Source organism: Neurospora tetraspora, assembly GCF_033439725.1.
Source record: "Neurospora tetraspora strain CBS 560.94 chromosome Unknown B0H65scaffold_5, whole genome shotgun sequence".
Lineage (NCBI taxonomy): Eukaryota > Fungi > Ascomycota > Sordariomycetes > Sordariales > Sordariaceae > Neurospora > Neurospora tetraspora.
Window position 1 is genome coordinate 3,421,448 of NW_026944387.1, and position 22,607 is coordinate 3,444,054.

The 22,607-nt window shown below is 53.2% G+C and overlaps 7 protein-coding genes across 7 annotated transcripts; 3 read left to right on the plus strand and 4 right to left on the minus strand.

Moving 5' to 3' along the window:
• Positions 1-3,132: 3,132 nt before the first annotated feature.
• On the plus strand, positions 3,133-4,073 carry B0H65DRAFT_470310 (uncharacterized protein). The gene has a single exon (XM_062827042.1). The coding sequence runs from the start codon at positions 3,585-3,587 to the stop codon at positions 3,888-3,890; it is 306 nt and encodes a 101-aa protein (XP_062680862.1). The 5' UTR covers positions 3,133-3,584; the 3' UTR covers positions 3,891-4,073.
• A 148-nt stretch (positions 4,074-4,221) lies between these two features.
• B0H65DRAFT_239296 (concanavalin A-like lectin/glucanase domain-containing protein) lies at positions 4,222-5,844 on the plus strand. Its single transcript, XM_062822296.1, has 2 exons — positions 4,222-4,640; positions 4,698-5,844. The coding sequence occupies exons 1-2, from the start codon at positions 4,556-4,558 to the stop codon at positions 5,711-5,713; spliced, it is 1,101 nt and encodes a 366-aa protein (XP_062680863.1). The 5' UTR covers positions 4,222-4,555; the 3' UTR covers positions 5,714-5,844.
• A 2,421-nt stretch (positions 5,845-8,265) lies between these two features.
• B0H65DRAFT_510040 (DHS-like NAD/FAD-binding domain-containing protein) lies at positions 8,266-9,686 on the minus strand (the record flags this gene model as incomplete). Its single annotated transcript, XM_062828365.1, has 4 exons — positions 8,266-8,334; positions 8,566-9,134; positions 9,202-9,307; positions 9,471-9,686. The coding sequence occupies 4 exons, from the start codon at positions 9,684-9,686 to the stop codon at positions 8,266-8,268; spliced, it is 960 nt and encodes a 319-aa protein (XP_062680864.1).
• Positions 9,687-10,968: 1,282 nt separating this feature from the next.
• B0H65DRAFT_239334 (Dfp1/Him1, central region-domain-containing protein) lies at positions 10,969-13,582 on the minus strand. Its single transcript, XM_062822298.1, has 3 exons — positions 12,896-13,582; positions 11,416-12,831; positions 10,969-11,363 (listed from the first exon to the last, which is right to left on the minus strand). The coding sequence occupies exons 1-3, from the start codon at positions 13,433-13,435 to the stop codon at positions 11,226-11,228; spliced, it is 2,094 nt and encodes a 697-aa protein (XP_062680865.1). The 5' UTR covers positions 13,436-13,582; the 3' UTR covers positions 10,969-11,225.
• On the minus strand, positions 13,583-14,233 carry B0H65DRAFT_239333 (uncharacterized protein; the record flags this gene model as incomplete). Its single annotated transcript, XM_062822297.1, has 1 exon — positions 13,583-14,233. A coding segment is annotated over one exon (504 nt), but the record flags the coding sequence as incomplete, so codon positions are not given.
• Positions 14,234-14,457: 224 nt separating this feature from the next.
• B0H65DRAFT_590014 (peptidase M24, structural domain-containing protein) lies at positions 14,458-16,429 on the plus strand. Its single transcript, XM_062831053.1, has 2 exons — positions 14,458-14,541; positions 14,598-16,429. The coding sequence occupies exon 2, from the start codon at positions 14,703-14,705 to the stop codon at positions 16,212-16,214; it is 1,512 nt and encodes a 503-aa protein (XP_062680867.1). The 5' UTR covers positions 14,458-14,541; positions 14,598-14,702; the 3' UTR covers positions 16,215-16,429.
• An 809-nt stretch (positions 16,430-17,238) lies between these two features.
• On the minus strand, positions 17,239-18,917 carry B0H65DRAFT_429704 (helix-loop-helix DNA-binding domain-containing protein; the record flags this gene model as incomplete). The annotated part of the gene is made up of 4 exons (XM_062824839.1): positions 17,239-17,430; positions 17,494-18,274; positions 18,345-18,805; positions 18,864-18,917. 4 exons carry the CDS (start codon positions 18,915-18,917, stop codon positions 17,239-17,241), a joined length of 1,488 nt encoding a protein of 495 aa, XP_062680868.1.
• Between the last annotated feature and the right edge of the window lie 3,690 nt (positions 18,918-22,607).

Below are 22,607 nucleotides of genomic sequence, written 5' to 3' on the forward strand. Positions count from 1 at the left end.
ATGCTGAAACCAGTTGATTTCGGGGATGTATCGGTGAGGCAGAAGTTGACTCTGCCGTTATTTTGCTTCGAAGAGCAAAAATGATGTCGTGCCATACATAGCACAGGGATGATCCAAGGCAGAAGTTGACTGCCGCTGTTTTGAAAACAGCAAAGACGGCACAAGCCATCAAGCAAGAAGAAAAAGGAAAAGAAGGAAAGACATTAGGTATGTAGCAAAAAGATGTTGACAATGAGTTGATGAGATATGCAGTGATGATGGCAGAAGTAAATAAAAGGTTGTTGATGGGAGAGAGAGAAAAAAGCGAAATCTGCTTGGGGGATGGGGGAGTTTAAGTATGCATCTTGACGAGGGCTGATCAGCGCGCAATCAGACGTCAACCAGTGCGTACCTGCATCAGATGTGGAAGTAGAAGGTTGACAACTTGATCGAATTGGACTCGTGCTGAGAACGGTGGAAGGGTTGAATGATATTGTGGTGATCACGACCTGATGGCAGCGGTTGAGCGCTACCCTGCGGTTCCGTGATACAGGAAGTTGGTGACGGTGAGCCCTCGAGTTTGCCTACGGTGACACAGGCGAAGAAGAGGGAGAAGTGGACAGAGCTCGGGACGGAAGTGCAAGCACGTCGGTCACAAGATGGGGAGATTGCCGTGGACCACTTCCATCTGAACTTGCGCGGCTGGTTCACCACAGCAAGGAGAAGGCGTGCGTGGCCGGACTCCTCAACGATGAGATGTAGTATCAAAGGGAAGTGGAAGTCAGTCCATAGCAACTACCTGGCATCGACCCGCACGCTCTTCTGAAGATGGGAAAGCCCAGTTGTTTGTCGTTGACGCCTTCACGGTCTTGTACCCATGAGTCTTCCTCCAAAACCGCGGGCTCTTTGTGGATCAAACTTTGTCGTCACTGATGCCATGGCAAGTCCAGAATAACTGCACAGGTTGAGGCGGGCCCCGGAGTGAGACGACCGAGGCAAGACCTCATGGTGAGTGATGACCATTTCCAGTTGCGGTCAGCACGGTGAGTACGCGGAAAGTGCAACTTCCTTCCAAGCAGCCACTGCCCATGTTCTCAAATCCGAGTGATAAACCAAACGAAAAGCCACTCGGCAGCCGTCCCTCGCTGGACTGAGATACTGCAGTGACCTCCGAGCTCTGGGGCCATTTCTCGGTGAAGTGAGCGAATCACAGACATGGCAGTTCACCGTTTGGGCAAGTGCCAAGACCAGGTCGTCGGAGGGTCCCGGGATCCACATCGGGATCGCCGGGTCCACCGGGTCCGTTGAGGTCAGGGTTATCGGGGTTAGTGCCGGCCCTGCGTCAACGTCGCCAAGATGGACGAGGAAGTTGCTGTCGCCGGATCTATGCTCGCACCGGCTGTCGCTGTCGATACGGCAAGAGTTGGGTGATGTTGTGAGAATAATAGCACTTGCTATTGTCGCAGATCACCTCCGACTCGGAAGGATGACGGCGGCAATGGCGAGAGAACTCTATATACGAAGAAAGAAACATGTCCATTGCATCACTCTTGAAAGCCAACGGCAAGAAAAAGCCGTGATCGTAATCGCAATGGCAAAAATTTTTTTTGCTGGTCCGCCTGGAAAGCGCGCATTTAGATTCTCATGGACGGTGTGGCTGTGCCTGCCCAGAACGCCATTTTTCGCAAGGTGACTCCATCGCCAAGTGCCGTGATTCCGTCCGTATCGCGAGACCCAAAAGAGCCACGCGGCCCGTCAACGTCGGCTAACACGATCTCTTATCAATCGCATCTTGACCGCTGTCGCCGTCTCGCCGAGAGGAAGAAGAGTCAAATGTCCGGGCCGTCTGGTGGTTACTTAATGCCGTTGTTGCTGACTGCGTGAGGTTAACGATGCAGAGGGCTTAAAATAGCATGTCAGGCAGTTATCAATTAGGTGTTGGATATGTAGCTCGCGAAAGGTGGCAGAACGGGCAGCGCCATGTCCGAGCGCCATGAGGTGTTGTCGCAAACGGAGGGAACTGGAGTGATATTCTGCAAGTCGTGGAAACAAAACGGAAGATCAAATGCGAAAAGACGTCAAGATAAGGTGTTGGGTTTGCATGATGTTATCGCCAGGGAAGATCTGGAGGATGGACGACTGCCAAATCCTGGAAAAAACTCCATGATGATGTCGGAGATGATCATTGTCGGAAATGGTTGGCTAACAGCTTATCACTCAAGATAGGTGGAAAAAGGTTAGTGTGTAAACGGCAGAGACCAAAAGACCCTGAGCGAGATAAGTAGTGGGTCCCATTCATTGTCCACGTCTGGCGTGATGTTCACAAAGCATGCATCCTGATCTTCTGAACGACACCATCGTGGAATGGAATCCACCGCCCGCCCCGCGATTTACGACCCCGACGTTATACGATGGATACTATCTTTCGATGAAGTGGATTGCTCGTAGCCAATATTGACGCATTCGCTTTCCACAGAACGTCCACCCCAACCCCGACATTTTCATGTCATGATTAAGGGAGGAGCTTATTCACTGCCTCCAGCTTTGAAGCTCTCCCAAGACGGAACGCGCTCGTCCCTTCTTGCTTGGTGTTTCAGGCGCAACAACGAACCCATGAATAATCCAGTGGTTTCGCATGAAGTGACAACAGTGCTTCATCTTCCATTCCTTTTCATGAACCGGTTCCATTCCTTTTATTCGCTGGATTCGAACTCATTCGAACTCTTCCAAACCGCCGATTGGTTGGCGGCCGAGTTGTTCTCTTGGATTTGACGAGGCCAACCACCACGCCTCATTGGGCCATTCTCGGTTTCGGCTTGAGAATGCGATCGGCGCCCAGGGCGTCTGGGCCTCTCTTTCGAGATTTCCAGGGCAACCGCGGCTCTCGCCCTCGCACTCGTGACTGGACCGAACTGGACCCCCAAAAGACCCCTAGACATCCATTCACAGGTACCAAGCAGCGTGGTGGTTGCATGCACAGCGCATATGTGCATGATCTCACTCAGCCTGAGCGCAAAGAGAGCGAGAAGCATTCGCTGACGCCTCACGTGCACATGTTGACTACCATCACCAAGTTCAGTTGCTGACTGCTCCCTACACCGTAACGGTCCTTGTTGGTAGGCGTGGTAGACACACCCGAGACAAGGGCAACGGGACTGCCGTATGGTGCAAATGATGGTATCCGTTTCCTCTTGAACAATTTGCCAGTACACGTGTACACCACCTCTACAGTAGTGTACGTGGAGATCTGTTTAGCTCCCGTTTCACCGTTTCCAACAGATGGCCTATGATGCGGTAAGTCAAAGTCGATCTTGTACGCAGTACACTATATCCTACGATGCCTTCATCTAGGTACACTACCTCGGCCTGTGAAACCAGCATCGACAGCTGGGCGTTTCGAGGCTTCTGCTGTGTTCATCCAGATCTCCCTAAAAGCATTTCATAGGACAATGGCCGACGCCCACCGCGCCAACTCGGCAACCGCATCGCTGCCACCGCTGCCACCGCTGCTACGGAGAAAGCTGGTCGGTAGCGCCAAGCGTTACTCAACACGACGCCGTGTTGCCGTTGCCCGCCCCTCCCTTTCGAGACTTTGAGAAGCCAAGATGGCAATTCGAGATTTCCTTGTCGTTGTTGCCTGCTTGAGAGTCTTGGGACCTCATGATATGGATGGATCCGAGATTCCGGGAATGGATGGCGCCGTCGGTGTCCAAATATCCACTGCCGACGCTAGAAGCACTAGTAGTTTAGTGCAGTCGTGTCCAGAGCACGAGAATCTCGTGTTGTGTTGCCTTTTGACCGTTTTTGGGGTCACCAGGGGAACAGAGTTCTTGGTGTTGACGGTGTTGGATGCTTCCGTACAAAATATTAGTGGTGCCCCTGAATGTGAGAACAACGACCAGGGGGGGTGACTTTGACATGGGTTCATAGCGCCACAAATCTGGAGCGTTCCCTAAGACCCTAACAGGCCCCAGCAAGGGTCTCTCGGCTGCGATGGCCTCTGATTGGTGGTGCTGTCTCTCAAAGGGCTCCTCCTGAACGCGGCGCTGCTGGCTTGGGAACGCTTGGGAAAGGCTTGGGACGTTGGCTTGGCTGCTTCGGGAGGGTGACATTGGCTTCAGGACAGGAAATTGTCACGACGGGAACGACAAACGGCGACACCAGAAGCAAGGGTCGCTCATTTTATTTCTTGTCCAAAAAAGGAGATGCGAGCAAGGGGCCGCAAGGCAGGCGCTACCCATGCTCACTTGTCTCCATCACGTTAACGGATTAAGCGAGAGGAGCACCCAGGATCCATGGAGGTGACTGGGAACATCTCCACCCCATCCCGACCTAAACTCCCTCTTCTTCCTTCGTTTCCCCTGTTTCCCAAAATCTTCAAAAACACTCCTTCGCACATCACCTTTTCGACCCTTCTACCTCGGCGTCAGCTAGAAGTATCTACAGTCCTTCGTTTGGAACTAACAACGTTCTCACCACACTCGCTATCTTGCTTGTCTTGCCTTCAGCTACCGTCCTTTGATCCCACTAACAACCGACCTTTTCAACTCGCCTTTATACCTCCAAATCAGTAATCATGCATATCAAGACTCTTACCGCGTTGGCTCTTGCCTCGCTCGTCTCCGCTCAGACCTACACTGACTGTGATCCCACCAAGAAGAGTATGTTTCACCAGATTAAAAGACAAAAAAAACAGTGGCTAACTTGACTGCTTCCAGCCTGCCCCAATGACAAGGCCGTCGGCAAGGAAATCATCAACATCGACTTCACCAAGGGCGAGAACAGCTTTTTCAAGAACATGGTCGGCACCACTCTCCAGTACGACAACAAGCTCGGCGCCATCTACACCATCAAGAAGGAGACCGATGCTCCTACCGTTGCCAGCTCCCGCTACATCTTCTTCGGCCAGATCGACGTTACCGTGAGGGCCGCCTTCGGCAAGGGTGTCGTCACCAGCTTCGTTCTTCAGTCCGACGACCTCGATGAGATCGATTGGGAGTGGATCGGCAGCGACTCAGCCCAGGTTCAGACCAACTACTTCAGCAAGGGTTGCACCGAGGTCTACAACCGCGGTGGTTTCTCTGCCGTCGCCAACCCCCAGAATGAGTTCCACACCTACACCATCAAGTGGACCCCTACCCAGCTCGACTGGATCATCGACGGCACCGTCGTCCGCACTCTCTTGGCCTCCGAGGCCTCGGGCTGCAGCGGCTTCCCCCAGACTCCCATGCAGATCAAGCTCGGCACCTGGGTTGCCGGTCGCAAGGACGCCGCCCAGGGCACCATCGAGTGGGCCGGCGGTCTCACCGACTTCAGCCAGGGTCCCTTCACCGGCTACTACCAGAGCATCAAGATCCAGGACTTCATGGGTGGTGACGGTACCACCGGCCCCACGGACGCCACCGAGTACCAGTACGGCGACAAGAGCGGCACCTGGCAGAGCATCAAGGTCCTCCAAGGTACCTCTACCGATAACGTCGACACCACCACGAATGCTCCTTCCAAGACCGGCACTGCCGCTTCCACTGCCACCACTCTGAGCACCGTCCCTGCCTCTTCCGCCTCCTCCGCCGCCGACTCTTCCGTCAGCTCGCTCCCCATCGACAGCACCCTCAACAACAACAACGGCACCAGCTCCACCGGTGGCAACGTCGTTACCGGCGGTGCTGGCAAGCTCGCCATGAGCATTGCCTCTCTCGGCGCTGCCCTCTTCGCCGGCGCCATGCTTCTTTAAACTGCTTGTTTGAGGAAATGACGAAAGAAAAACAATGATGTACAAAAGGATATTTGGTCACTTACATGTCCATCCTCGCTTCCAACCGAGCTGTCTATATATCTTCTCTTTTACACCACGATCCTTTGAACGGGGCACATCTCTTGCGCGCCTGTGGCGGCAGTTGAGAGACTGGTCCAGAGAGCGCTTTGAAATGTTACAATCAAGTTTAATTTATCGGTTGGTTGTTTTGGCACATTTATCCACAACAGCAGGAAGAAGATGGGAGAGAAAGAAGAGGACCTCGGTTCGGCCCGGCCTGGCCCAGCTACAACATGTTTTGTCATGATGCATCAATTACGTTGGCGATTTTGGCTTTGGCTTTTTTTATATACCACCACACCTCGAAGCGACGCACTTTTTGTTTTGCGAGGAGTTCATGGATATGGTAGCGGCCGACATCGTGGTTCGGTTCGCGCTTCGCGGAAGAGGAGGGAAGAACAAATGAAGAGCTGGGATGAACATATGTTTATAGATTCGGACATAAAGAATTATGTATATTGATGGAGGGAGTTGGTAACTTTTTGGTTGAATACCATACACTTTTTGAACACATCTTACTCTCCTGGCTGTGATTGTGCTTGCTGACTTTGCTTTTACTTTGCTCTTTTATGCTGGCCATTGCGATGGGGCTTTTTATCAAGTATCAACATGACGGCTTAACGCTCGATTCCCCTTTACCACCTCGATCACAAAACCACCAAAAAGCACAAAACCCTGCCGACATCCGGCGACTCCATTCCTGCCTGCTTGGCTACCCTTCCTCGTTCCCTTTGCGACCTTGGCCCAGTCCACTTTGTAATTCGCTTGTGCTTTCCGTTTTGAGTTCACCGAGAAACCGCTCAGAAACGAAAGCTGTCTTGGTGCCGTCCATTCCGTTCCAAACATCTCTTAACAATCCGTTTTTTCAATTTCCGTGACGGACCCTCCCTCACCCCGGGCTGCAATCCCCATAGGGCGATATTTTGACAGGCCTCGTCAGGCCTCGTCAGGCACCGGAAACCAAGATGGACTCTCGATCCGGAAATGAAAATGCAGGTCCATCACAAGAAATTCATGTCGCCCTGCCAAGCAAACTGAATGAATCCCACACTGCACGGAACGCTGCAAGGAACACTTCTCCGGGCGACTCCCAAGAAATGCAGGAAGTCCGGCACTAGCGCCGAGATGGTGCGAGCTTTGCAGGGACTTTGCAGGGACTTTGCAGGGGCTTGGCAGGGGCACCTACTGTGTACATCGCACCACAGAACCCTAACAGCGTTCATAGTGATCCCACCTGCATCGTCAAATGATTATTTTGTAGGGGCTCAAAGTCGATTGTTTGGCACTGCTGGGACTGCTGGACGGCCTCCGGCAGCAACTAGGTATACAAGGAATGGATTGGTGGAATAGGGCCCCGGGGAAGCAACCTGACTGCCTGGGAGCTAGCAAACTCGGGGGATAAGGAGGGATACCTACTTGGGAGAGGTACAAGGAACAGAAAAGGATGCAAGGAACAGGAACGTGGAATAAATTACGCCGTTGGTTACACGGCAGCGAGGTGATAGTCGTCATTTGGGACTCGGAGACTGGGCACTTCATTGTTTGCTTGCTTCTGGCTTGGAATTGTATTGATTGCTGTGGGGGTGAAGGGGGGAGCTGAAGCTATTTGGTAGAGGTACTCGTCAGGGATTCAAAATCTCCCGTGACTAGTGGTGAATCCCTGACGAGTATGTGAATATCTGAAGATTGATTGATTGATTGATTGAGACTGAGATCTGAATCGGGATTGAGACTGATCGAGGTTGAGATTGAAAGTTGTTATTCCCGCTGGGTTTTGGTGATGTGATCGGATGTGTTTTATGTTCCGACGCTAGAGGGACGGAGCATCATGAATTGCTTATCATCCGAGCCTCCTCCGTCTCTTCTCACCCTGCTTAACGGATCATCTACCGGCCGGTGATACGGTATGGTAAACGACGGACGGATAGGGCTGGCCACACGACGGGACTATTAACCTGCTCGTTCGGGCTTTTAGGATGGAAATACCAGGTCACTCACTCCTCGCGACGTTCTGCTCCAAGTTAAGCACCCTCTCTCTACTTCAGTTTCCCTCTAGCATACCTATGTCGGAGTTAAACATCACTGAACACGGATCCTGCCGTTTTGCCGATGATTTTCTTTTTTCTGAACGGAGTCCAAAGCACCGAAGCAAGTTGTACCCGGAGACGGGGCAGACCGCGACCCATGTTCTCTTATACCGGTATTAGAGTTCGAAGCTGAGGCGTCGCCGAGACATTGTTGATGTTGTGCTACCGATGGGGAGCGTAGATCGCGGTGTTTGTGTGACGGCTGGTAACAAGGTTTTGTTCCCCATTAAATTGATAGGGTTTGATAACGGGAGGACAATGAAGAGACAGAATAGATGACGTATTTCAGCTTGGAATGACACGGTTCGATAGGGAAAGGAAGAGAAGTGCTTTCGCGAATGCCCTTGGTAGGGAACTTTGTGCAAGTTATGCACTACCGTGTGATTATCGGACGACATGCACAAATACCGGGCCGAGCCCGTCTTCCACGCGGTTAAAGATCCCAGGGGTCACCTAAAACTCACATTCTCTTCAGTCCTCACTGGGGCCTTCTCTTCACCACTCTCTTCACCACTCTCTTCACCACTCTCTTCACCACTCTCTTCACCACTCTCTTCACCCTCTTTTCACCCTCTCTCTCCCTCCCCCTCTCCCCTTCACCCCCTCTTCACTCACCCCCCTTTATTTACCCCCCTCAACCCCCTTCCCCTTCCCCTCCCTATCCCCTTCCCCTTCCCCCTCAACCCCCCCAATCACCGGCTCCAACATCCGTCCCAACCACTCCTCCGCCCCTCCCTGAAACGCCAAATCCTCCCCCTTCCTCCACATCACCTTCTCAACCTCCTTATTAACCGTCACCACGCTCGTGTGTCCCTTCGTCCTCGCCCTCTCTGCATACCCCGCCGCCGGGTAGACCACCGAACTAGTCCCAACGACTAGGATCAAATCAATGGGGCCTTGATCGATCCAGGCGTCTATTTCCGAGAGCATAGAGGGGTCTAAGGATTCGCCGAACCAGACTACTCCCGGGCGAAGGAGGGAGGAGGTGCCGGAGGAGGCGCAGCGAGGGCATTGAGGTAGGCTGGAGGGCTGGATAGTCGGTAAAGGGTGGGAAGGGTCCAAGAGGGGGATTTTCCCCGGTTGGGAAGGGTCTGGCGGGTCAACCGAGGCGGGAGCGAGAGAAGGACATAAGGGATCTGAAGTGTTGGAGGGTTCGACGTAGCTGCAACTGGGGGAAGAACATTTGAGCGTAAAGAGGGATCCGTGGAGGGTACGCAATTGGGAAGCAGGGTGGCCAGCACGCGGGGAGAGGTCTGGATAATGGTGTTAGTGGTGGCTGGGTCAGGGAGATCCAATGGGAAGAGGGGGGAAGGGCCTTACTGTCTACGTTTTGAGTCAGACAAAGGAAGTTAGGACGCTTCTTTGCAAGGGCAGCCAAGGCGTGGTGGCCTGCGCTGGGTTTGGTTTGGAGGGCCATGTGTCGTCGCTGACAGACGGAAGGGTTCATTCATCAGTTAATGACATGGCATATTCGGCAGCGGAACCAAGTACCCGTATATCTTCCATCTTTTCCGTTTGAGAGCTAGCTGGTGAAGGGGCAGAAACTCAGAGTCTCAGAGAGGATCGATGCTGGGATCAGACAGACATACATATGCATAAAACAACCACACCAACCCCGGATCCTCAGCAAACGCTTCCGGAGTCGCTAGATCCGTAGCCTCGTAGTTCCTCCATAGTCCGCCGGCGCCGCGGAAGGTGGGGAGTCCCGATGCGGCGGAGAGTCCGGCGCCGCAGATGGCGAGGATGCGATCGGCTTTGGCGAGCTTTTGGTGGAAGGCCGCGAGGTTGTTCAGTCGCGATGCCATTATTTGGGTGCGAATCAGCAGGTGGAAGACCGGTTTGTCTCAAGGTTTAGGAGGGAAGTGTGAAAAGAATAATGGGTTCCTGGATAAAGCTGGCTGAAAGAGGTGGAGGATCTGGTTGGTCCTCAATGACGTTATGCTTCTGAAAGACGCCGACGGGCTGGCAACGGTATCTATTGTCACGATTTAATAAGTTTATAATGTAAGGCCGGGAAAAGGGAATGAGGCATTGACAGCTTTCCGATATGAACTCGGTGTTCTGTTAAACGCCAATAATGTGGTGTTTCTGCATCTTTCCCCGCACTACTCGTTATGTGCCCGCTCCCGTCCTCGCCGACCGACCCCGCGCTGCCTTTCTCTGCGTTGACTCAGACGGCAAGGTACATGCCCCCGAAATGCTTCACATATCGGGTCCGATCACGTTTTCACTAATCGGTATGATTCCCGATTTCGGACGGCATCGGACGTCGTTCCGTGAAGTTCGCCAACCCTCGGTGAAGCGGGGAAGACGGGGATTGGGTGTGACCGGATTAGTGGGGCCGAGGCCCGTCCCGGACTTCCGGTGGGGGGTGGGGTGCCGGGCCGGGCCGGGCCCGATATGATCGGCGGACGGGACGGGAGCGGAATGCCTTGATGATCGTCTCATGCAATGCATGCGTGCTCACTTGAACAGAATGTAAAGGCTTGTTGAAGAGACTTTAACCCTTGTACTGACAAAGACACACGGCACCGTCATAACTTGATAAACTCTTCACTACCAATAAGCATATGATACATCTATACACATACATAAAGTGTAACATATAGTATCTTATTTGAACGCGCTACGGTCATGCTATTGCATGCCATCACAAGCTGTCCACCTCTTCCTATTCATGAGTTGACCGTAAACCGCCTAGCCAGGAACCATGACATCAACAGAGACCATGACCCAACCAGAAGATATCGGCTTCCATACCATAACCGGGTATCCCCTTTGCCGTTCCCTCGACATAATGAGAATATGCATACCGGATTGTTGTTCCACATAATGCTCGCTTGCTTGTTGTTTGGTAAACAAGTACCATAAAAAGACAAAGCGATGATACCACCAGCGCTTTACATGGTCCTCAAGTGACTAATGTGTCACTTTAGCCGTTCGTCAACACCCCACGCACGACCACAAAGCCAACCAACCCTAGTAATCCCGTCTCCGCCTTCATCCCGCTTGAGCACTTGTCCTCCGTGCTAAGCTTCGTTCAGTAAAGAAACAAAAAGGGGTTAGTATAAACAGAGAAACGGAATAACGCCCCGTCAAAGACAAGCCACCGGAACTCCCGCGCCCAAATATGCTGGTAATGAACTTTGTGTTGTTGGAATCCTCGTAAAAAAGAAAACCTCTCCAACAATGGATGACACATGATACCGCCACATGACTCCTGACTGACTGAAGAGAAGCATAGGTTGAAAGGGGGGAGATGAAGGGCAAATAAGAAGGGAAAGCAAGTACAAGTAGTCGTCAGGAGACATGGGAAATATCATGTGCGGCAACAGAGCAGAAGCTTACTGCCACCTTTCATCATCCACGGACCGGTAACGCGGCTCACGAGGAGCACGCGAGAGCTTGCCAAGGAGAGCGTCGAGCTGAGCCCAGTTGTCGTCATTCTCTGCGAAACGGCGATGCTTGCGGGAAACGATGTGCTATCACCATGTTAGTAAAACGTCGTACCAAGACCCATTCGAGAAAACTTACCGCATCAAAGTCCTCGAACTTATCCTGACAATTTTCGCAGTAACCCGGCTTGGGATCGCGCGGCTTCGGCTTTGTCTGGGGAGCGGGAGTGCTCGCGGTCCTGCGCAATTTTCTCTCCTTCTTGGCCTGCTCCTGCTTCCGAGCTTCATCATCCTCCCAGATCTCAGGCATCGGAGGATTGGCTGGGTTACCCAAGCTAGCGGCGCGCGTGCATGATGGGTTTCCGTCTACACCAATCTCGGCCAAGCGACGAGCGCCCGAGTCTTGCGAAAGGGAAGGAACACTAGCCTTCTGAAGAACCTTGCGCTGAAGTCCCAAAACTTCCTTGCTGATACCGGCCTTGGCGCCAAGGACACCGGTGGTGGACGACACCATCTGAGAGCGGATCGCGGATGTAAGCTTGTTGGCCTGAATACCGGAAGCGACGGGCTCTCCGGCGACCAAACGGCCAACCTTGGTGGTATAGCTCATGAAGGCATTCTGGGAACGGAAATCAACCGAAGGGGTGGACTCCTTAGTCGACTCGACGGTCTCGGGGGCATCATCAACAACTTCAGCGGCACGATCGTTGGGTGCTTCCATCTCATTAAGAGTACGCTTTCCCGTAACCGGCTTGGGTGATGGCACCTCGGGAGGCTGGAGGGTCTTGGTAGCAGCGGCCTTCTCGGTGGCAGCAGCCGTATCCGCAGCCTTGGTAACCTTCTCCTTGGCCTGGGCCCTTTCCCGCCTCGTCCTTTCAGGGGGATCATAATCCTCAACAAATGGGCAACGGCCTTGAGATGCCACACGGAACTGGGGCCACTCGCCGTCCTTCTTGTCGGCAACTCTGTGGTACTCCCTCACCATGACCGGCCTCGTCTTCTCCTCGATGTCGTATACATAAATGTAGGGTCCCTTGAAGTAGTGGATGTCCTTGGTAACGACAGTGGGATCACGGTCGGAGGGGCCGTGCACACGCTCATTCTGAAGCATCTGGAGTACATTAGCAGTCTGATGGCGAGCCTTGGCCCTGTCGGCGGCCTGAGGTGTATGCCCTCGGCCCAGCAATGCAGCCTTGACCAGGTCCGTCTCAAGGACCATGCCGAGAATCCTCTGCAGTTTGTCCAGCGACCAGATCTTCTTGCCCATGTCCCGTGCACGGTGCAGGATATCGGTGCTGCGTGCTTTCGGCTTGGGCATCGTCTCTTCCTGGGGCTGTACTGAGGATTTCCGGATTGATGGCTTGTCGAAAATGAGTTTCCGTCGGACCGAGTCGCCATTGCGGTTCAGGAGAGAGGGATCGATCGTCTTTGGTTGTTCACTTGTCGACTGGGTGCTGGTGCCGGGCTGGTTCTCGTCCTGGACTGGCCTTACGGGGGGAATGGGGCGAGTGGTGACGACATGGGTGATTTCGATGGAAAAGAACTTTTCCTCACGCTGTGACAGATGTGTAAGTATATGCCGGGTTGTTGGGCCTGCATTGGGCAAGGGGTTGACTTACAGCGCCCAATTGAGCGACTTGTTTGGCAAGCTTGTGACGCTGCTCGTCGGGAATACTCTCAAAGTAGAAAACCATCTTGTGAAAGCGCGATCTCATAGAGGTTTGCCATATACTGAGGTCTTCGAGTTCCTTTGCGGTGATGCGGTCGGTAGTGGTGGTGGTGGAGGCATGCGACCTCTCGGCACGGGTGCTGGTAGCCGTGGTGCTTGTTCTAGAGGAAGCCCTTTCCGCCCGTTCCCGTTCAGCGGTCCGGGACATCGTCGAGGTCTTGCGCGTGACATTGGACACATTGGACCGGGAGCTCGTCGGCGAGGCGGCGGCGCGTTGACCGCCATGTTCAATCATCTGTCTCTTGGCCGGCGGCGGTTGACCGTATGGCTCCTCTCTGAGCTGATCGGCATGGGAGCGGACGGCCTTTTTAGAGCCCTGTAGTGCCAAGGCGGTAGCCGAGGACCCACGCAGCGGCGAGTTGGCGGCATTGGGGTTGTCGGAGAGAGGAGCCCTCTTAGTGCCCGAGGCAGCGGTGGTGGTGGTCGACATTGCTGTGGTTGTCGATCTAGAGATACTGTCGTCTTATAAATATCCAGTCAACATGCTATGGATGTAGTGTTGTTTTGTTTTTGTTTGTTTCGAAACGATCGGTTCGGGGGTAGCAAGGACGATGCTCGACAAGGGAGGGAGACAGTTGCCGGTTTGTCTGTCTGGTCGCGTGCTGATGCTAGCTTGGACTTTGGGTAGGGGGGCCCGGATACCCAAGAATCGACTCGTGTTGTGGGTGGGAGTGCTGCTGTTGATAGTCGGCGACTCGACAGACAAGAAGAACAAAACAAGTGGTTAGGCTCGGTGATCAATGGCCGATGGTCGACAATGACCAATTCGTCGTCGACGGTTGTCGTTGGCTGGGGAAGGAGCAAGGAAGCAATCGACCCTGGCCTGGCGCAAAAGGCGTCGGTCGGTCGCGGAGCTAGAGGTTGGTGCACTGTTCTCTGTTCTGCGCTGCCAAAAACGCGTCTCTCGGATTTTCGTCGCTGGAGGTTTTGGGCCGTCGCAATGGCACGCGCTGTGTCCGATGACAGGAAGGAAGGGACCGCTGTTGAACAAAATAAAACGGCCGAGGTCAATGGTTTGCGCAGAGAACCTCAAATGTCGAGTCGCGCCGGAAGCCAGTCGACGGTCCGAACAGGCCAGAAGTTCTGATGTCGGGTGGTCAAAAACCTTCCTGCAGTCCAAGTGTTTGGTTTTGATATTGACAGTCGCGAGCGGCAGATCCCAGCAGGCAATGGGCAATGTGGGGAGTGCAGGCGCCGGGGTTGCACTGAAAAGCGCTGACAATAAAGTCCACCGCGCCTGCCAGCTGTGGTCTGTTGTTGCTGAAGGTGAATGCTCCGCGACGCCAACAGCGGCTCCACATCCGCGGCTTGCAGCTGGCAGGCAGCATTAATGCCCAGCAAAACCTGAACTCTCGGCAGTCCAGTGAAGCGCCTGGCAACTGTCAGCCATTCATTTCAACACCAAAGTGAGAGCGACAAAATGCAGTGACGACATCCAATGTCTTTGCCTTTACAAAACATTTGAACAAACATTTTCTCCGCCGCGAAGCAATTCAACTTCATTTCTCGCGGTGCATGTTGCTTGGGAATTTTGAGGTTGGTAAAGGTTGAGATTCCAACAACTCCGTGCCAAGTTTGTAACTATAGTTTAGGTACTAGTCCTAATATCAAACCTGTCTTTTTCACCTACACCACCGAGGTGAACTCACACCACGTTCTCACCTAACCACCACATTCCTCACCCACCACCCTTTGACATGAAGCTCCCCAGAGCCGCTCTGCGGCAATGTTCCCGACACTTGCGCCCTCAAAATAACAGGCCTCTCCAACCACGTCTCCAATCCGCCAAGTCCATCATCCCCGCATCATCCTCACTCTCAACACCATGGCATCCATCCCGGACCTACGCAACGACGACAACGACCGTCTCAGCCGCCGACCTCGAATTCGGCCAACCCGTCTACGAAACGCACCCCCACATGCTGCAACCGGGTGAACTAACCCCCGGCATCACGGCGCAAGAGTACCACGAACGTCGCTCCAAGCTGGCCTTCGCCTTGCCCGAAAACGGCATCGCCATCCTCGCCTCTTCGGAGCTCAAATACCGCTCCGGCGCCGTCTTCTTCCCCTTCCGACAAGACTCCAATTTCCTGTATCTCACCGGCTTCTCCGAGCCCGACTCGCTGGCCATCATCCAAAAGACGGGTCCCAAACCAGGCGACTACGTCTTCCACCTCTTCTGCCGGCCCAAGGACCCTCGCGCCGAGCAATGGTCCGGCCCTTGGTCCGGTCTGCAAGCAGCGGAGGATGTCTTCAACGCCGATTTCACGGGGGACATCGCCAAGGTTGAGACTTTGTTGCCCCCCATCCTGCGCGGCGCGAGCAAAGTTTACAGCGACATCACGCCCTCCACTCCCGTCACGGGCTCCCTCATCACCACCCTCCTCTCGCATTTACACCTGCCCCCTGCTCCCCTAGCCGGCCTCGTCCACTCCCTTCGAGCCATCAAATCCCCCGCCGAAATCTCCAACATGCGACACGCCGGCCGCGTCTCCGGGCGAGCCATCACATCCGCCATGCGCCGCTCCTGGTCTTCAGAAAAAGACCTGGAATCCTACCTCAACTACGCCTTCACCTCGCACGGGCTTTCGGGACCCGCATACGTCCCCGTCGTCGCGGGCGGCGCAAGAGGCAACATGATCCATTACGTGCACAACACCCGCTTGCTTAAACAAGACGAGATGGTCCTGGTCGACGCAGGCGGCGAGTACGGGACTTATATCACGGACATCACGCGCACGTGGCCCGTCAACGGCAAGTTCAGTCCCGCGCAGCGGGACCTTTACGAAGCCGTTTTGACGGTGCAGCGATCCATGGTCTCCCTCTGTCGCGAAAACGTTTCCCTCTCACTGGACCAGATCCACCGCGCCACCGAAGCCGGGCTGCGCGAACAGTTGACACTCCTCGGGTTCGACCTCTCAGGAGGAGGCAAGATGGATGTGTTATTCCCCCACCACGTCGGCCATTACGTCGGGCTGGATGTGCATGACACGCCCGGTTACTCGCGGGGTTTGACGCTGAGGCAAGGGCACGTGGTGACGATTGAGCCGGGGGTGTATGTACCCGTGGACGATGAGCGGTTTCCGGAGCATTTCAGGGGACTGGCGGTGCGGATTGAGGATAGTGTGGTGGTGGATGTGGAGAGCCCGTTGATTTTGACGACGGAGGCGGTTAAGGAGGTGGTGGATATTGAGGCTTTGAGGGAGTGAGTTGAGTTCAGTTTACGAACGGTTATTGATAAGGGGGGGGGGTGGTTATATGTGTTGTATATTGTGTATATCGCGTACTTATTGTATTGTATGTGAATACCCACCCACCCACTCTGGAAGAAACTATGGCCGAATTGAACGGTGATTGTCCGTCCGTCCAGACGTTATTCTGTTGTCTACTTCGGTCATACTCGGTCGGGGGCTTTGGTGTGTGTGGTGTTTATAAATGCCCATAATAACTTTCTCGTCCATTGCAACTAAGAGGCGTTCACTTCAGTTCCACTCACTCTACAGTTCCAGTTCTTCTAGAAAAAAAGTTACTTTCTTCCATCCATCGGTTAGCCTAACCTAACCAAACATCGGAAACGAAAGTCTGAAGAAGCGTACCCCCTCATTACGTCACTCGGTCAAATCGGTAAGGTCGGGGAAGATCCCCATCACGACGACAACTTCACTCTTCACCTACACTAACTTAACATATTCTATAACAACGGCAAAGCAATAATATCAAAATATCTCATCAAAAATTCACCAATATTATCATCAAGCATCAAGCAGTCCTTTCAGAAGCACACTTTTTGCAATGAAGCCTCCTATTCTCTCTCAACCTTTCAACACCAGTGATATCATATTCCGCGCACAACGCCCCTAAATTAAACGCATCGCAACCGCCTTTCGAAATCTTTTATAATGGCCAACGGTGAACGATCCGCAAATCACTTTTAAGCTCATCCATAACCTCATATCATCGAAAATCCTTCCCTCTCATTCCACTCATGCTTTCCTTTCAACATATTCCCCCCTTTTCTCTCACCTTCAGAAACTCCCTATCAAGCTCCGAGACGACAACTAACAAAGGTTTAAAAAAAGTTGGGATTGATACCGAAATCAAAGAACCCTTCTTCGCGAAGCATAAATATTTACACACTTATATAAAAGAAGCCAGATGCCAATATGCTCAGACGCCAAACAAACAAAAGATACAAAGGCGCATAAATCGCTCAACTTTTTTGACGCTGACGTTCTAGCAGAATCCTCTAGGATCGAACAAAGTCCTGCTATACGCCGGCATCTGGTACGCCGTCGCGGCCGTGTGGTTGAGCAGCTGCTCGAAGGCTTGCAGTTTTCGTGAGAGCTCGCGGTGCTCCATGGTGATTTGCTTGTTCCTCCGCTCGAGCTGGTGTATGTATTCGGTGGCTTTGGTGAGGATTGTTCCCTGTGATTGGGGTCAGTCTTGCCCTCCTCAATTCTTACCCGTGTGTTTAGGGATTAAACTCACCTTGCTAACTTTGGGCGCTCTCGAATTATGCGACCCGTCGTCTTCCTCTCCTCCAGCCTCCGATATTGTGTGAAGCGCAGGGACCGCCTCCCGCAGCTCGGCAATTTTATCCTTGAGGTTTGTCCGATATTTCCTTTCGATATCGTTATGCGCTGTCCGATCCCCAACCTTGTGCTTTTCCTCTGCCTTTCTGTTCTTGTCGCCACCACCCATACCCATCTTTTCGCTCGACTTTTCGCTTATGCTGCCCTGCTTCTGAGGGTGTCTCGGTGGTGCTGGCCGGGACTGGGATAATGTGCTCGCCCGCGGTGGTGATACAGGCTTCGGCATCTGACCACCGCCCATCGATGAACTTCCATAACCCGAGCCAAATCCCGAGTTGAACCCGGTTGCCATGCCCCCGAAGTTGAGGTTGATGTTGGAGCCGAGTCCTCCCATGCTGGGTCCGGGGTTCATGGCAATCACAATCAGTCGTCGTTGTTCGGCCTCGTTCAGGGCTTGTTGGTTGAGTCCTATTAGGGAGTCCATTCTGAGACCGGGTTGTGGACGCTCCCAGCTAAGGGGTGTCGAGTAGAGGCCTTCACGCGGGGGTACTTCTTGCGGTGGAGCTGTATCTATTTTGGAAAGCTGCTCAGCCAGGTTGATGGACATCGCCCGCTCATCCTCCGATAGAGCATTATCCAAGGCGCTGTCATCCATGTATTCCTCGGATTTTAGCGTACCAGCAGTTCTCCGGTGAGTGGTGGCCGTTGTTGCTATTGAGTGTGCCGTGCTCTGACGTCTTGAAAAGGCAACGAAAACGATTAGGAACTAAACTTTCTTGGTCCAGAGGTTTATGGGTTTAAACCTACCGTTGTTGTTGTGACTGTTGTTGCTGTTGTTGCTGGTGCTGTTGTTGTTGGGACAGCTGCGGGGCTCTTCCTTTCCCTCTGTGGTCCTGCTGCTGAGGGGGTTCGGTAACCTCTGAGAGCTCATCAAAGTTGTCCTCATTGTCGAACTGCAGCCAGTAGTCCGGCTCGTCGAATGGTGATAGCTCCGAGTTCAGCCTTGTTCGTTTCCTTTCATGGCCTTCCCGGGTTCTAGACGCTCTCGAGGACGACATTCCAGATTGACTGCTATACATGGACGGCTGTCGGGTCATGGAAGGATGAGCGGACATGCCAGTGAAAGCGGTTGCTGGAGAAGGTTGTGGGAGGGAGTCAAGGGACATGGTCGTCGGTGCCGTCGATGATGGCGCGGTGCCCCATGGTGTCGCTGGCTGCGAAGAGGAAGACCCTGGCAAGGTGTAAGATTGGTCAACGGGGTTGACCGTCTGGGCAGCGTCAGCAGCGAGACAAGACAGACAGCGAGGGCACAGTAGAAAGCGCTACCTGATGATTGGGTACCGAGAAGTACTCGAGATGTCTGAGCGTGTTGGGATCCATCTTGTTACCTGGGCATACCGTGAGGCTATCAAGACTAACACGGAGGACGAGGCGACGATGAAGATCGCGGAGGTCAAGCTGAAACCGTCGACGGGATAACCGGAAGCCTCGTGGCCGAGAAGAGTAAGGACGTGTGAGAAGGTGAGGGGTTGATGTTGGGTTCCAGCTTTGTGTTGTAGATCATCTGCAGATGTCTACCACAAGCTCAAAAGGGGTTTCTCGGTCAAAGCCCAGACTTGCGGGGGGGGGCTAGTCGTCGATTGGTGGAGGGAGAGAAACACAATGGCACCAGAGACAGTGGGTAGCTGAACGATGGAGACTCGAGCTTGTATCTCCTATTTTTTTCTGCTTTTCTTTTTAATCGTCTTGTTTCCAGCCCACACACACACACAGTGAGTATCGTCTTTTTGTCGACTAATATTTTTCTCAGTTGAAAATGGGGGGGTCGAGAGACACTGAAGGCGGATGGCGCGACAATCAGGAGTTTGGCGTAGCGAGCTGGCGCAAAGCTCTGTGACTGTTGGATGGCAGAAGAATGCGTAATTGGGTGAGACCAAAGGCCGCGGGCGGTGGTGTAAATCACCAGACTTGAAGGCAAGAAGGCGGGAGAAGACGGCCGGGGATTGGCAAAGCCGAAGAAGCCAGAGGTTTCGCAAACTATGAACACGGCGTACAAAGTTGCGTGGATCTGTTGGCCAGCCTAGAGAGATAAGGGTTCACCAACAGCAGCAAGTCGCCAAGCAGAGACAGGCAGGCGGCGGGCAGCTAGTACTAAGGACCTAAGTCTGGGATATGAAGACGGAGTGAGTGCCGCGCGAGATATTATCGTGGGACAACGGAGCGGGTAAGCACTGCGGTGCCGGCGCGGAACAGGGCCTTGTGAGCGCTTGAGGTTCCAAGACGGGTGGCGGTTGCGTTGCGATGGCGCGGTTCGAGCGTTGGAAAATTGGAGAGTTTGTAAGTGGTGGCCGGGATATGTGGTGATATTTTCCAGATGTTCTCTCAGGAAAAAAAAAAAAAGAGGAAAATGTAAAAAGACAGCAATGCCCTGTTGAAGATTTGGAGAATGTCAAACAGAGATCCAGCCAGATAGCCCAGATAGTAACCGCGACCCGGAAAGGAGGGACCGACGATGGATGTGAGATGTGGACGCAAAGATGGGGCGGAAATCCCGTCGTGGGATGACTCCAGGGGGCCCTTGAAGATGTCGGTTAACGTCAGGTACCTCTTTATTATTACGACCAGGTACGTATGTCAGTTATGTCGGCCATGTCAGGTATGTCATGTATGTTAGGTACGGTAACGTAGAGGTAAGGTAGTGCTCGAGATTTGTCGGATGCAATGCAAGAATGGAGCGTCACGGTTGTATGTCGCCAACGGCGCGAAAGTCTGGACTCCACGAGAACCTTGCCGGTTATCCACTAGCCGCTGAGGACAGTGCAACTGGATGCGCCCAGCAAATCGCCTTCTCTGCCGTGGGTAGTGTAAGGTAGCTGGCCGCAAGGTACCGCGCACTTCGACGACGAGACAAGAGAGAAAAAAGGAGTCAAAAGTCAAAACGAAAAAGACTCTGCAATTGGAATGAATTGGGTTTCGTGTTTATTTCAGACCCGGATGGTCCCAGTTTGAAACTTCTCCAGAACAAAACAATACCGGTCCCGTTTGTTGCCTGGATGTTCGCTAGAGGAAGGTATACTTTTGCCCGGTGAGGTAGACAGAAGGTACCGGCCGGGGGTGCAGTCCTTCCTCGTGCCACTAATTGCTAGCTGGAGACCATGTACACCGTGCCTCCATGTAAGTGGGAGGTACTCCACATGTACAAGGCGACATGACCGAATGTTTGCTCTTTCACTTCTTCACTTTTTTCCTGACATGCAGTCGCAGTCACTGGTGCACATCGACGTCGGTAGGAACGGCAAGAGGTCATAAATACGGGCGTCTAGCAGCTAGTAGCACTGCAAGAGATTGCAGAGTGCAGACCGTTCCTTCCCTTTGCAGGACAATACAAGCGATAAATACAAGCGATGGAAGGATTCATTTCTTCGATTCCGATTCTTCCTTCTTCCTTCCTCTCTCGCACTCGCTCATCGTCGCTGAAAGGGAGAAAGGCCGAGGAAGCATCCCCCATCGGCCGCCGTCTCGCATCGAGGAAGAAAAAAAAAGGGACCATCGGGATCGGTCGCAGGTTGGAACGCAGGCCAGGCAAGCCGATTGGCCTGATTAGGTTGTCGATTATCGACATGGCCTGACTTTTTTCACTCAAGCGCACGCCGGGCCCTCGAGGGTATGGATCGCTGGGGATCAGAGAGTCGCTGAGAGTCGCAGGCTGTCGATTCGCTAAAGAGCGCCCAAGAGGGGGAAGATCAGTGAATGAGGCCAATCGGGGACCCTGTGATTTTGCTGCCACTCTGCTGGGGTTCTGACGCAGCTTCAACGACTTTGAGCCCATTTGCCCTGAGAATCATGCCACTTTTCGATTTGCACAAGTGACGGACCCACCGCCAAGCCGGCAGTGGCTGTGGCAACTCGCATCCTGACTGGTTATGAGGTACCAATGGCTATCAGCCTTGCGCTGGAAGGCTTGCCCACTTGTTCTCACTGTGTTCTAGACCTCCGACCATCAGCCATTTGCACCAGATCGCCATCCATCAAAGTCCACCGCAAGTACTCAATGCCCCTCCAATGAAACGACTGCTCCATACCTCTACCAAACATTATTTTCCGCGTGCCGTTCCTTCCTCGGTCTTTATACCTTGTGCTACAACAACGGCGGAACAGGGAAGTTTGAACGGCGACCTTGAGAGCTTGCCGACCGACTCGACGGGAACGACGGCGTGCCGACACAAACACGCTGGGATTGATCCTTTCCACGTAAAGAAAACCAAAACAAGCACACGACCGCCGACCGAACCGGGAAAGCGCGCGATATTGATGTCTTTTGAGCACGGCGCGCAACGGAACGGGAACGAACGCTCCGGGGATGATCGTGCGGGGGGGTACGGCTTCCGTCACAAGCCATATCATATCTCTGTACTGCCCCGCAAAAGGGGATCGCCATTTCTATGATGCCTCCATTCCACACCCGTGTACGACCAACAAACCGGTGAGAGGTAGGAGTATATCTACACTACAACCCAATTGATGGCAATATTATCCGTTCCGCTGTCCGCTGTCGCTCATCGAGATTGACTCGTATCTTTCACGTGCCGATCATAACCACATCCCATCTCTAAGTAGCCATCACACGATGAAAGAATGCCATAGTACCTTCTGTTCAGCGGCGGTATGAGTGACCGGACATGGAAGTTTGACATTTTTCTATTTCGGTGGAGTTCTCCATATGCAAGTCATCGAGGATTGGTCACGATCCAAGAGATGAAGGAGATAAACCACTTGTGCAGGCTCGCCAACAACCCTTGCATGTTACACAAGTTGTCTCTCACCACTTTTGTTGACCTACATACAGATCTCTGGCTAGCCGATGATGCCCGGAGATGCTTCCGTCGCAGTCGCCTACGCTCTTGTTTACTGCTTCGAGAGATGGTCACAAACGATATCGTCAACTCTTTTCAGGTCCAATCGAGATCTCTGGTTCCTTTTGAGTTTTGATATACAAATTCCCGGTCATCGGGACGAATATCCGGTCCAGAACACAACAACCCTAACCCTCAAGCAATTACGCCCGTACTT